The sequence below is a fragment of the Oncorhynchus gorbuscha genome, linkage group LG20 (assembly GCF_021184085.1).
Source record: "Oncorhynchus gorbuscha isolate QuinsamMale2020 ecotype Even-year linkage group LG20, OgorEven_v1.0, whole genome shotgun sequence".
Taxonomy (NCBI): Eukaryota; Metazoa; Chordata; class Actinopteri; order Salmoniformes; family Salmonidae; genus Oncorhynchus; species Oncorhynchus gorbuscha.
The window spans coordinates 22511226-22525231 of NC_060192.1; the positions used below are offsets into that span (position 1 = coordinate 22511226).

The 14006-nt window shown below is 46.5% G+C and overlaps 2 protein-coding genes across 5 annotated transcripts; one reads left to right on the plus strand and one right to left on the minus strand.

The window, feature by feature from the left end:
• The first annotated feature begins 22 nt into the window (after window positions 1-22).
• On the plus strand, window positions 23-9921 carry LOC124006832 (AP-4 complex accessory subunit RUSC2-like). 4 transcript variants are annotated; one of them, XM_046317014.1, is made up of 10 exons: window positions 23-188; window positions 2174-3526; window positions 3668-3968; window positions 4095-5102; window positions 6932-7008; window positions 7181-7340; window positions 7467-7572; window positions 7696-7742; window positions 7856-8576; window positions 8667-9921. In XM_046317014.1, the coding sequence occupies exons 2-10, from the start codon at window positions 2234-2236 to the stop codon at window positions 8764-8766; spliced, it is 3813 nt and encodes a 1270-aa protein (XP_046172970.1). In that variant the 5' UTR covers window positions 23-188; window positions 2174-2233; the 3' UTR covers window positions 8767-9921. The 4 variants fall into 4 exon arrangements, with proteins under 4 accessions (XP_046172970.1, XP_046172969.1, XP_046172972.1 ...); XM_046317013.1 differs by having other exon boundaries at window positions 23-184; XM_046317016.1 differs by having other exon boundaries at window positions 23-184; window positions 3671-3968.
• Window positions 9001-12822, minus strand: LOC124006834 (protein FAM166B-like). Its single transcript, XM_046317018.1, has 6 exons — window positions 12481-12822; window positions 11658-11881; window positions 11412-11560; window positions 10730-10862; window positions 10386-10598; window positions 9001-10233 (listed from the first exon to the last, which is right to left on the minus strand). The coding sequence occupies exons 1-6, from the start codon at window positions 12552-12554 to the stop codon at window positions 10136-10138; spliced, it is 891 nt and encodes a 296-aa protein (XP_046172974.1). The 5' UTR covers window positions 12555-12822; the 3' UTR covers window positions 9001-10135.
• Between the last annotated feature and the right edge of the window lie 1184 nt (window positions 12823-14006).

The following is a 14006-nucleotide window of genomic DNA, read 5'->3' on the forward strand; positions in this document are numbered from 1 at the left end:
GCTAGAGACGTTGTGACGCAAATATACCGCTGACCTGGTCTGGCCTCTGTTTCACCGGCACTGGAAGCGCGACGCACGGACAGTTGGAAAGAAGGAACCGACCTGCAGCAGTTGGGTCTATTGGCAGTCACAATTTACAATATAATAACCGAACGAAGCCATCAAACTACCCGCAACACCGACCGTATGTATGTTTAATGTTGTTTGTTTTACGTAATTTAATACATCAGTATTCGAGTGGCGCATGTCTTATTAATCATTCAACTGCATTATGTTGAAGATTTTGAAGGAAAAATATATCGTTAGGCCTACTCTTCTCAATTATGTAATATGAATATTATGCATCCATTGTAACTTTACATTGTAAAATTGGGAGAGGATTACAGTGCAAGTTTTGACCCTGTTAGAAAGAAATGTAGGTTAGGAGATGCCTGCCTAGGCTATTCCATGATGCTCAGATGAATTGTGTGTATGTTTAGAATTTTGTTTAATGTAAACGTCTTCAGGACATCGTAGTGCTACTGTCAAATGTTGGTCATGTGTGTGTTTTGGTAGCCTACTATCATGGTGCGCTGTTTACACCCCATTTCACACGCCCTCCCCATCTTTCATGCAGACCCTATGTCACATTGTAACTCATGTGATGTCTTTCAGGTGTGCTGTGCGACCTAGAATGACAACCTCAAAGGCATTCTGAGACATTGTAACTTACTCACTATTCAGTCTAGTGCACTGGACACACACATCCACAGTTTTCCTTCCACTGTTTGTTAACCCTTAACCTTTAAGCAGAGGAGGTGGTGACCTAGGAGACCAAGCTCTGTCTGATGTACTGTGTTGGGATAAATCTTCTGCTGAAATGACTGAACGCAGTTTGTTTAAAATGACCTTTCCAATTCTGTATTACCCGTGCTTACAACAATCATTTCCACAGAATATAGGATAAACTGTTCTAATCTGAGCAGCATAAGGATGTCTTTTGTACAACCCTTTAACTGTTCATTACAGGAAAACAAACAGCACAGAAACAAACAACATCAATTGTGTTGTCTTGATCTGTGTTCCACTCTACCACAGATTAGTAGCCAGGCAGGCAGGGTGCTGACTGGGACGCGGGGGGCATATCAAATATGCAGTGCCGTGGTTAGTCATCTGCAACAACACCCTGTCAGCCTGCATGGCCCACTTTCCACATGAAATTCTCTCCTGGTATTAAACTTAATGATCTTATTTAAAGATGAGAGGCTCCAAGGAAATGTCAGTGCATGAATTCCAGTTCCCATGGATACGATGCCTACTGTATGGGATTAGAGAGGAACTTCAACTATTCTTCTATGCCAAATCAGGAACAGCTCGTTGACAAGTGTTGTGTATTTCCATAGTAAACAGAGGAACTGAAACACAGAGACACTTAGGCCTAGTTAAAATACAAGGTTTTTATGAATGTCTGTAATGGATATTATTTCAGTTATGGATAAATTTTGATGGTGGAGATATTTGTTGACATGTTTTTGTTTGAAAACCTTTTGAGGATAAAGAGGATGTTTTTTCAGCCTTTCCCTGGCCCCTGGTACCAGATGTTGCTGGGATTTACAGCTTACACCCAGATGGGGTGTGAACGGTAGGCTGTGAAGGATAACACCTCTCATAAACAACACTCTGTACCCCAAAAAATGTAGCAAACAAACATTTTGCATTTAAAATCGCTTTTAAAGTTTTTATAGTGACTTGACCTCAATACGAAAATAAGCTTCAAAGCTCAAGATGAGACTATTTGGATGATTTAACATAATTCAGAAAATGACTGGGGTTTTAAATTCTCCAAAAGAGCCAGGAGTAGAGTAGAGCCCACCCTCTTCAAATCTCTTAAAATGACTCTGTGAGCCTGCTCACTGTAATCCATGACACTGTTGTCATAGTTCTGAGCCTCAGCCTTCTGTCTTTACAGGGAGGAAGCGCTCGCTGAGGGTTTAGGGGATGAGAGTTGGGCTCATGTGTGAACAGTATGTGATAGTCTGCTGTGTGCTTTCTCCTCCACGGCTGACTTGAGTGAATCATGGAGCTCTAGCCCAGAGGCAGAGGATGTAGTTGTAGTTTGACTGACTATAGGCTCCAGAATTATCACGAGGCTTCATAGTATCATAGCCCATTTAATGCTCACCTCCTGTTTCAGGTGTTTTCTTCAGAGAATGGAGACTCTTGCAGTAATAACATCACCTCATGAGCTGAGAGAATGAACAGGACGGCTAGCCTATCAGGGGATACCCTGATTGCGTGTCACTTCCCCCTGGTGCAGCTTCCCCCCTGGCAGCTTCCTGTGCAGGCAGCTCTGTGCAGTGGCTCTGCCAGCTCTGCCAAGCAGCCTGGTCGGCTGTGCTCCAGCTCCGTAGGTCTGACCCGTGCCGCCTCCCTCCCCGAGCAGGACAACCTCCACAGAGAGCCCTTCCACAGCAGCCTCAGACACATCTCCTCCAGCTACTGGAGCCTCAAGGAGGACCGGAGCGAGGAGGAGGGGGACGGGGAGGGGGGCAGCGACAGCAGCGGGAGGTGTGACTCTGGATCCTCACCAGAGGAGGCGTCACAGATGACCATCTCCCAAAGACATAAAGAACACCCTGTAGTTAAAGGTTCTTTACGGTCACACAACTCCTTCCTCCCGAATGAAGGGGTGGAAGAAGATGATGAGGATAGTGATGGAGATAACCTGCACAGATACCACGAGGACCCTTTTTTTGTGCTGCAGCTGCATGGGAACTCTAACTGGGCCCTGAGTAATGCTGGGAGGCGGTTCTCCAAACCTTCTAGCCAATCAGCCAGTCAACAGAACAATGACAACAAGGGTAGTACTGTGTTGTTGGACTATGGGGAGCAGGAGAGAGTAGTGGATATTGAAGATAATATGTTCACATGTGGTAATGAGAGCTACTGCTTCAGCTATGGCCAACCAAAATGTTTCCCTGAGTCTTTCTCTGAGGGTCATTTAGAGTATGTCACAGACTCCTCCTGCAACAGCTCTGATGGGGTTCTCGTCAACTTCAGCTCCATCTACAACAAGAGTAACAACCCTGCCACCCCAAATGACCTCAGCTGCCCTGCAGTGCAGTCCTCCCAGCCAGTAGAGGGCTCTGTCTTCCTAAACCTGCACCCATTCTCCCAGGAGTCCCAGGGGCCTCAGGCTGCTGGACCCAGTCAGGGGAGCCGAACAACCTCCTCTCCTCATGACATGGGGACTTCTGCCCCCTGCTGGTCACCGCAGGCGCTGGACTCCAACTGTAACATCTACCTTCCCGATGGCCAGAGCCTCCTGTCCTCTCTGGAGATCTCTGACCTCACTTCCTGTCTCCAGAGCCAGGCCAGGCTGCCCACAGGGACCACCCAGAAGTACTACAAGCTGGTGACTTGTGACCTCTCATCCCAGTCAGCCTCGCCTAGCCCGGCCTTGTCCAGCACCACCAGTGTCACTTCAGAGGGCCACTACGTCCTCTTCAATAAGGCCCGGGGAGAACAGGGCCGGGGGAACAAACAGGTAGGCTTACCACAATAACGTACAGTATGTTTAGAAATGTCCTTCGTGTTTTGACTAATTTGTAAGATGTATGATGAGCAGAATTACTTTCATAATGGTCGACTTTCCTAAGCAAAGTTTTCTCCGTTTCTCCATGGCCAGCAGGAAGAAGGCTCAGACAAAGAAGGGAGGAGAGCTGCCCCATTGCACCGTCCTCGCTGTATGAGCTGGGACTCCCAACATGTCACCTCCTTCGCTGAGATTGCACACTGTAAGAGACATACAGACAGCTGTCAGAGCTCCAGCCACTCCCACACCTCTCAGGACCTTTGTCCCATCCAGGAGGCAGTTTCCCTGGGCCAGAATAGCAGCCACTCCCCCCTACTCCTGAGTCCCAACCAAGGCAGTAGCACTGTGTCCAACCACCCTTCTGTGTCACCAGACCATGAGGCGGAGGAGGAGGGTATGAAAAAAAGCCAGTCTGTATTTTTACATGAGTAATTGTGATTCAGCTGAAGCTAACCCTTGTTTTTTCCTATTTTGCAAACGTTCAATACCCTGTCTTCCCTCTTTCCCCTCCTACTCTTAGGGGCGTGTTCATGGGCAACTCCTGTAGTGCGGTACAGTAAGGCTCAGAGGCCCAGCTCCCTGCCCATCCAGCCCTTTGTCCTGCTTCCCCCAGCGGGTAAACCTCAGAGCCAGCCCCTGGGCACTCTGCTGGACCAGTACATCAGCCACAAGAACACCAAGCCCAGCTCCCAGCCTGGGTTCAAGTGCCAAGGCAACAGACTCCTGACCCACCTGCGTCCTTCACCGCTGGGCAGCTATGGAGCCATCCTCCTGGAGGGCCCATCTAGCTCTGATACCTGCTCCACCTGCACCCCCAGTCCAGAACACTTCCAGTCCAGACGCAACTGGACACACTCCAGTCCTTACAGGCCCTACAGTAGCCATGGCTTTACTTTTACCAGTCCAAAACAAGCTCACATAAGCACAATACAATCTAATACCGAACTAACCCAGGTTCATTCATGCCAAGACCAGCTCTTTGCAGACCTAGACCAAAGCTATCCCAGCCCAGGACAGGCCCACAGTAACCAAAACCAGTCTCAATGTAAAGATTCATCCAAACGTAGCCAAGGTATGGCTCAGATCTACCAAGATCTCATTCGCCGGTTTCCAGAGCAGCAGAGCCCCAGACCAGTCCTCCTGACCCACAGCCCTGACTGCCCCATTGACTCCCATGTAGCAACCATGTCCCCCTCTGCCAGTCACACTCCTCATCCAGACCTGCTGGTGTCCTTCTCTCCAGACACACCCTTACCGCCCCACAAGAGAACCCCACTAACCTCAATACCGAAGGCTGGGTCTGCAGCTTCTCACTATAGCCTGACAGCTGCTCTCTCCTCAGTGGCCCATATGTCCTCCCTGAGCACCCTCCTGCAGCCCCTGGTGTTAGCAGGGCCCAGTGAGAAGCAGCATCAACAACAGCACTGCGACTCCTTCAGCCTGAGTGACAGTTGGCCACCTGTGGAGTTCTGCCTGTCACCTGAAGCCTCCTACGAGTCTCTGTCCATCAGCCATCTGCAGAGGAGAGGTGAGGGAGAGGAAGGGGCCTGATCTGTGTATAGGAGATAGAGCATGGAAGATCTCATATATACTGTAGATTGGTGAGGTAGTCTATATGTAGGTGAGCATGTATGGGGTTGAGGGTGTTTTGAGCTGAGAGTATCTCATGTGGATTGTGTGATGTGATGTCAACGTATGGAGAGGATGTGTGTGGTAGGCAGACCAGTGTCAGTCATCTGAAGATGAAGAGTAGTTAGACTCTTCTGACTCTTCTGAACAGTCATTATGGGAAACTGGAATCCTACATTGTCTGTTACTCTGCAGAGCTTGCTGTAGCAGTGCCTTCAATACCCTGAAGGGGGTTTCTTTCAAACATGACCTATTTTTATCTTTCCCTGCACAGGATTGGCTGAGACATCTAGTGTGTGAGAGTGTGCAAGCTCCAGTGAGTGTGTTACAGTGGGTGCAGTGTTGTTGATACCCTGGATATATGATTCACAGAACTATGTTACATTTTTTGTGCCACAATAAACACACATTTTTATAACCAAACAATGTAAATGTTAATCACATGCTTGTATGCACATTGTCTTGTTAAAGCAAAGCTTGCACTGTGATGCACTGTCCGCTTGGCAGGGGAGAGCACTGTAGGCAGATTTAATATGCATGAAGATTTGTACCCTGACATTTTAGAGAGAGCCAGAGAAGATGGAGGAAGGGAGAGAAAATGAGAGAGGAAGGGAGAGGAAAGGAGAGAATGGGTGAGAATAGCAATATAGCATTCTCTCTCTTACTCTCCCTTCCTCCTTTTTCACCATGGTGGATGAATCATGTAGTCACACTCATCATCCAGACCTGCTGGTGTCCTCTCCAGACCCACCCTTACTGCCTCACAATCATGAATCATGTAGTCACACCCATCATCCAGACCTGCTGGTGTCCTCCCAGGCCCACCCTTACTGCCTCACAATCATGAATCATGTAGTCACACCCATCATCCAGACCTGCTGGTGTCCCTCACAATCATGAATCATGTAGTCACACCCATCATCCAGACCTGCTGGTGTCCTCTCCAGACCCACCCTTACTGCCTCACAATCATGGATCATGTAGTCACACCCATCATCCAGACCTGCTGGTGTCCTCTCCAGACCCAACCTTACTGCCTCACAATCATGGATCATGTAGTCACACCCATCATCCAGACCTGCTGGTGTCCTCTCCAGACCCACCCTTACTGCCTCACAATCATGAATCATGTAGTCACACCCATCATCCAGACCTGCTGGTGTCCTCTCCAGACCCACCCTTACTGCCTCACTATCATGAATCATGTAGTCACACCCATCATCCAGACCTGCTGGTGTCCTCTCCAGACCCAACCTTACTGCCTCACAATCATGTATCATGTAGTCACACCCATCATCCAGACCTGCTGGTGTCCTCTCCAGACCCACCCTTACTGCCTCACAATCATGAATCATGTAGTCACACCCATCATCCAGACCTGCTGGTGTCCTCTCCAGACCCACCCTTACTGCCTCACTATCATGAATCATGTAGTCACACCCATCATCCAGACCTGCTGGTGTCCTCTCCAGACCCACCCCTACTGCCCCACAATCATGAATCATGTCCAGTACCCCTGCACAAAAACCTGAACACATTGATATAGTTCCTGGTGGTTCTCCATATAGCCACACACCTTTATATTCAGTGTGATGTTTCTGGTTAATGAATCAAATGTGATAGTCTTTTATGTCAGTCCCCTCAGGTATGTTGATAACCCCCTGCATGGTGCAGAATAGGAAATGAGACAACTCTTGATGGGCTTCTTCCCTTTCCATGTTTCTCCAGGTCTGCTGAAATCTGTGAGCTTGGCAGTGGATTTGATCATGGCTCATTTTGGCACCAGTCGAGATCCTGGGGAAAAGGTGCAGTGCATCTGCGCTAAAAGCAATCTGAAAGGAACTAGAATAACCGGACAAATCACAAAAGCTGACAGTAGTCCTGATAGGATGGATCGACCCCCATAAAGATATGTTATTATTTTAGAATTACAGTGTAAATATTGATCATGATATGATAATGTACCACTCTCTCCAGATGTGGCTAGGTACCACCATTGGTGGTCTTGTTCTGGAGCATCTGTGTCCCACCATCCAGAACATTCTGCAGGATGGTCTCAGGGACCACAAACTGGACCTGATCATCGGTCAGCGACGCAACCATGCCTGGAACGTGGTGGAGGCCTCCACTCACACAGGTCAGAATTGCATGGTGGTGATGATGATAATGATTATGTGGGGGGTTGTGGTAGGTTTGATGCTGATGATGGTATGGCTAGTTGCACATGGGGGTTGTGGTTTGATGGTCTCTGTTCCTGTCTCAGGCCCTACTACCCGGGTGCTCCACAGCTTGCTGTCCAAGGTGAGGCAGTGCTCCCTGCTGACCAGCCACTGTATGAAACTACGAGCCTTCATCATGGGCCTGCTCAAGTGAGTCCCTGTCAAGTCTCCGATGGTCTATTTTAGTAGAATATCACATTGTGTACTAATGTTGTGTATTGATTTATGAAATGTTATGATTGTAAAATGAAGGACTTATATTCTCTCTTTTAGCCTGAGGACCTTGGAATTCTGGCTGAATCACCTCTACAACCAAAAAGGTGTTTAGATTAAAGGACAGGCCTATTTTTTTCCTTTTCTCCAAATTGTTATTAGAAAAAATTATGTTCTTGAAACTTACCTCTCATATGCTTTCAAACTCTCCTCTCCCCAGAGGTGGTGAAAGATCACTACCATCCATGGGGTTTCCTCGCCATGTCGCAGGGGCAGTGTCAGCCTCTGTTCCAGGAGCTCCTCCTCCTGCTGCAGCCTCTCTCCATGTTACCCTTTGATCTCAACCTGCTGCTGGAGCCCCGCCTGCTACACAACAGACAGCTCTGCTCTGAGGAACAATCTCCACCATGCTCCACTTTTCTCATGACCAGTTGTCCCCTGTTGAAAGGAGACAGAGAAGACAGACAGGGGGCGTATAGCTCTATGGATGGACCCAGGGAGAAGAGCAGGCCAACAGGTGAACCACACCAGCTGGTACAGCATCTTCAGGGGTCCTCCCAGGTCTCAAAGGCCATGGGTCAGGAGAAGAGGGTGAAGCCTGCAGGTGAGTCTAGCAGGAGCCTGTGGTCAGCCGCTATTCCAGGGTGTTGGCAGAGACAACCTTCCCACGCGGAGAGGGGGGAATGTGGACAGATTTACAAGCATGTCATCCACCCTGCGCCTCAGCAGAGGATGGAGGGGAGGAGAGAAGAGGTGACTTCACAGGAGGGCAGGAGGGAGGGAAGGGGTCCAGAGACCCCCAGGATGACGGCAGACCCCCAGGATGATAGCCCTTCCCAGGGTGGGCTACGCTGGGCCAAGCTCTTTGGATCAGGAAGGGACCACCCTGCCAGGACACAGAGGGCACCCAAAAACCCCAATGGGACACAGACCCAGAAAAGGTCAACATTTATGACTGAACTCTGGCTAACCTGTTCCTATGTTGTTATTACAGTTGCTCCTTAATAACTGTATTTCTCTTGTCTTTACAGGAGACCTTCACAGTGGCTGCAGTTGGACAGTTCTCAGCTGGGCCTATTGGCCCATACAGTATGGTCAGGGAAACAGCCTGACCGGAAACACCAAACATAGACCTAGTGCCCCAAAATATACACTACCAAAAATGTCAACTGCATGATCCTGAGTCAGTCTTACAGTGCAAAGTGTTACACACAGACACCTCAGCTAGAACACACTCACACTGGTCAGAAAAGCACAGTAGACCATTTGTTACTGTCTGAGCATGGGTGATACATTTACCCAAATGTCATTTTAAGGCAATAACAACTCTATGATGTTTAGTTTATTTTTTTACAAGTGCTTCTGTTCATCTGTCATGAATTGGGATTCATGCAATAGATTCGCTCTGTGCACCTGTCAATCAAACTGTGGTCAACTAGAGGCTCCACCTATGCTACAGTCTTGCCTTAGGATCTGAAAGCCTTGTGGACCCGTCCAGACTCTCCATAGGAAACCGATGAGTATTTCATGGAGCTGCATGCATATACCATACAGTAGCATCCTATTCTCCTAATAGTATCAATCTGTCCTCTGCCTTCCAACCCCTATTGCCCTGTCTATTCTATGTGCCAATGGAAAGTCAACCAAAAAAATGCAGAAAGGCCATCTTTACTAGCCACGTTAACTAGTGCCAAATATTATGCCACTCAGCAGCCTTGTACAGTGGCTTATCTTCCAAAATGAGGTTGCCTTCATATTCAACTAGACAAAGTCAATACATGTTTGTGAGGTAATCCAGACTAGCAAATGTAAGATTTCTGTGCATGTGTATAAAAATAATATATGTACGTTGAAGGAGTCATTAGGTGCTAGTTTAACCCTAATACTTTGTGTGGTTCTTCTACCTACATCAATATCCTAATATATTGTTTTTTTTATGATAGAGAAGTAGAGTTTTGTAAATATTTAGGTAATCAAATTCTAGAATTGTGGAACCGTTAGTCTCCAAATCGAGTGTGTCGTTTTCACAATATTAAGCTATCATGGTGTGTTTCAGGTGTACACTGTTTTGATAGGCCAGTAGTACTAAGCTAAGGAGTAAAATCAAGTTTGCAATTGCTTGACAGGAATGACTTGGTTATTATAACCTCTGCAATAATGTGAAAGTGAGTTTATCAAACCCCTCTCATCTTTCCTCCCCAACCTAACTGTACTTAACCCTACAAAGAATGCACCCTCTGAGTGGAAGTTCCCTGTGACAATCAACCTTTGCAAATAAAGATAAATCAATAAGTTATCTTGTGACTTGTACTTCACATTCACTTGTTGTTCTGCTCATACAAAAGAAAATTGGGCCATTATTATTTATCACCCTGGGATGTACATAGTCCACAGACTAAAGTTTTGCTGTTTCACAGACGCTGTTATTTGAAAGTCCGAGGATTCCTTCACTCAGTTCTCAACCCTGGTCCTTGTGATTGTCTGGTGAATTGTTCCTCCATTACTGGGCTCTGGCCTCAATCTTCCTCTGAGCGCCGTTCAGGCCCAGGGCATTGTGGGTAAGCTTCTCAAAGGTCTGGCCGTACCTGAACTTGTATCCTGTGGGCAGAGTGAAGGTGACTTGATTAAAACTTGATCTTGACGTGATAATATAATATGATCAATTATAATAATCAAGATGGTAGATATGGAGATTTCAGAGATGTGTTTGAGGCTTGGTACTGTAGTGTTTTGAAGAAGTTAAGGCCCACCTGGAACATGGCCGGTGTAGGAGGGCAGAAGTCCCCGGTGGGAGGGGTAGACAGTGGGGATGGGGGGCAGGGCTCCTGATTCCTCCCCAGGGAGTTGCAGGGAGGTAGGGTCCCTCCTCAGCTCCTTCCCAAACTGAACCAGAGCCTTGTTGGTGGTGATGGGGTAGCCCGTCCCAATCAAGAAGCGAGATTTGGGCACGTACCCTGTGAAACCTGAATACATGCCCAAATGGAAGATCTAGTCAATACAAAGGGACTCCTAATACAGTTGATTGTGCTGCAGACTAAAGCAAACACTATCACATGAGGCATTTCATATGGTACCTCTGGCATACTGTACCTACCTGAGATGAAGTACTTGTGTGGACTGCTGTCTGCCATGAAGTACGGAGAGCCTTTGGGCTTCCAGGGGTCCATGGTCTTGTAGGGGGCTGGCTCTTTAGAGATGGCCGTCAGAGGGGTGCTCAGTCTCCGAGGCTGGAGGGGATAGATGGAATGACAGACAGACACTATGGTTGAGATAGAGAAGGTATTCAAAGCTTCTGGCTCCTACCCAAGGTCCTATCCCAGACTATAGACCTTTGATTATAAAAGGAGATTTTCTCCCATGGTATTGTGATTTTAAAAAAAATAATTCAATCAACTTCTAATGCGGGTGCATGGGATTTGTTGGATTACAGTCGGTGTGGTTTCGTTGCATCCAATGGCAGTGTCTGCGATACAGTAATGCAAGGAGCCCCTTGTGGATTTGACAGCTCTAACGCAGTTCCCCCTCCGACACCACCAAAACAACGTTATATGATTGTCAATCTGATTGAATCTAGCCCATGACTGATCTGAATCTGTGGGTGGTCTATGATTGGAGTGCTCTCCAGGTTGTGCACCTGGCCTCGTGTAGACAAGTTATACATGACACTGACACAGGATCTCAGTATGGATTATTAAACAGGGACGACCCTGTGTGTGTGGGTGGGGCGAGCATGCATGCATGCATGCATAAGTGAGCGAAAGATTAGAGCTTGTTACTTTAAACTCTGAGATGGTGGTGTTGCTGACAAGCGGTATTGCTGATGCCAGGCGAACCCTCTGCTGGTCCCGGTCAAACTCAGACAGGGCCTCGCGACACGTCTTGGCATACGTACGGGAGAAGTAGTTCTGGCTTTTGGGAACAAAGCCTGTAAAAGACACCAGATTCAACACAATGCAAAACATACTTTACAGAAGAGAAGGAGTTCTGCTTAATATATGAAAGCTGAGCAACAGTCTGTTTACCAGTGTAGCCCGGTATCATCCTCTCCAGATTCCTGCGTTCTCCATGGTGGCTCCTCCAGATCTCGTCCCGTGGGCCCGTGTCTGTCTCTGTGGAGGGGAAGCGGCCCGTGTGGAGGACCAGGCGACGCGAGCGTGACACCTCCGGAGAGGACAGCAACTTGGCGGTCAGCTGGCCGTAGGTCTTCCCCAGGTGGTACTTCAGCTGGGGGCAGTACCCTGCATACCTGTGGACAGAGGTGGTGAGGATTCTGACTAGATTTTAAAACAAGGCTTTGTGGATTTATTCTCTGTCATGTTGACAGTAGTATAAATAATTGAAACCTATTACCATGTCCATATCAAAGTCAGGCTTTATTGAAATAAAAGGTGACTATGGATCTCAGGTAGTTAGTTTGAGCTGTGTTGTGTTCCTTCATGTCAGCAAGTTCAGCCTCTGAGTTGAACCTTCCTGGGTACCGTTGCCATGGGTGATGGCCTAGAGAACTGACTTGCTCTTTCTTCCTCAAGGAAATTTCGTGTATGTTTGTGAAAATGTGTATGTTAATTCCTTAGGCCTATAGTAGGCCGAATGTATGTTATGTGTAATGAGAGAAAGGGCGAAATAACCATGTAAAAACGTATGCGCAAGCATAAAATCTATGGAATTACGCACGAATAGCCTACTCATTAATGCATAATTGAAAAGGCTAGAATGCAGTAATTTCCCTATACATAGCACACCATGTATGTAATAGAAATAAAGTTTAATATTGCACACATCTAATTAGAGTATTTAATTGATTTGCTAAAATACAAAAGCAAAGCAGCAGTGTGAATTACCTACCCCGGTATGTAGTGCGGATCAGGTGTCACCAGCACCTTACTGAATTTTGGGGGGAATTCCTCCATGTTGACCATACTGTACCTCAGAACCGGACTCGAGATCTGGGGCCGGGGGGCTGACAGTAACGCACTTTGTAGTGTTTGCGGATGGTTGTCAGGATGTGGACTGCGCGCAGAGATATGTCGACAACGTCTAGACCAGGTCAAGGATCCATTATTCCGTCATTTCATTGTTGCCATTGTGAAGGTTATCTGCTCGCCTTTTGCCCTAAACATTTTAAAGCTTGTTGTTGTTGTGTACTGTACTGTAGGCTACAGCTTGTTGCTTCATCCCGAGGTGGCAAATACGCACCGCCCTCACACATTCCCATGCACCTTATGGTCAAACAGGTGTCCCGTGTCATTTGAATAAACAACCCAGTCTATCCTTTCTAAATGTTATTTCACATATTCAATAGGCTTATTTTATTATTTTTTATCTTATTCGATACTATAGCCAGGTGTTGTTGTTTCACCCACTTTTAATGATCAGATCTTAAATTTGCCTATGGGAAAATAGATAAATACATGAAATGATGAATTAGTTATTCATTTTGAAATCAAATTAGATATCTGAAAGGTAATCAAGTTTGTGGCATGAAAGTATACTGGTCTATAGCGACACCTGGTGAATTACAGCAGCATTGCAGCATTGGCTGGGATATTTCCTTGTGTAGAATAAAATAGTAATAGCTACAAGGTCAAACTTCTCATTTGTACTCCTCCTTTTTAACATAATAATCCAAAGTGAAAATTCAATTTTTCACATCATTGTTTACAGGTACTGATTCTGCCTGTACACTGACACAAAACAAATAGTGAATCCTAATTTAAAATAAGTAAAGAGGCTATGCTTAAACTATGCTTAAACTCAGATAGGTCACAGCCTCTGGAGTTGTAGTCTATGTACAAACTCAATGTTAAAAGCACTGTGTGTTTAACTAGTTCCACAGCCTTTTCTTAGGTAAGTTGCCCAAATAATAATTTCTAGTTGAATGAACATATGAGACAAAAACATGATTTTAAGTTGAATTTTGAATTTGTCTACGTTTTCTCATGTTGGAGCGAAGTTCAGGTAACACTGAAAAGTTTTTAGATTAGATTTTTTTTTACAGTGTACAGTACGTCACACCTACCCACTCACCAACAGTACATGCCAAACCTCTTGTGTAACGTATTATTGTAAATATCATAACAAGTATCATCTTATTTTTCAGGAAAAACATGGATGTTTCATCAGCAGCTAACTGACACTTGGTGTTGCTATCACTTTTGCTTTGTCATGACTTGTTTCTGTCATACCTGAGTTTGATGGTGTTTGGTGGGAGGAGTTGTGGTCTCAGGTGAGAGGGAGTCATAGTTCCCAGACTCAGACCACAGAGATATGCCAGGGAACAGCCGTGCCCACACAGCCCTCCACATGCATGCAGCATCACCGCTGTAACAGGATGGATGTTAGATGACGAGGCATGTCATGAGGATATAGGC

What these genes read in the sequence shown, in the direction of transcription:
- LOC124006832 (XM_046317014.1), top strand. Translation starts at nt 2,234, where the DNA reads ATGAACAGGACGGCTAGCCTATCAGGGGATACCCTGATTGCGTGTCAC. An exon ending in GTCGAGATCCTGGGGAAAAG is followed by an intron (nt 7,009 to 7,180) that starts GTGCAGTGCATC and finishes CACTCTCTCCAG; the next exon opens with ATGTGGCTAGGTACCACCAT. An exon ending in GGGACACAGACCCAGAAAAG is followed by an intron (nt 8,577 to 8,666) that starts GTCAACATTTAT and finishes TTGTCTTTACAG; the next exon opens with GAGACCTTCACAGTGGCTGC.
- LOC124006834 (XM_046317018.1), bottom strand. Translation starts at nt 12,554, where the DNA reads ATGGTCAACATGGAGGAATTCCCCCCAAAATTCAGTAAGGTGCTGGTG. An exon ending in CCACCATCTCAGAGTTTAAA is followed by an intron (nt 10,863 to 11,411) that starts GTAACAAGCTCT and finishes TATCCCCTCCAG; the next exon opens with CCTCGGAGACTGAGCACCCC. An exon ending in ACACAAGTACTTCATCTCAG is followed by an intron (nt 10,599 to 10,729) that starts GTAGGTACAGTA and finishes GCATGTATTCAG; the next exon opens with GTTTCACAGGGTACGTGCCC.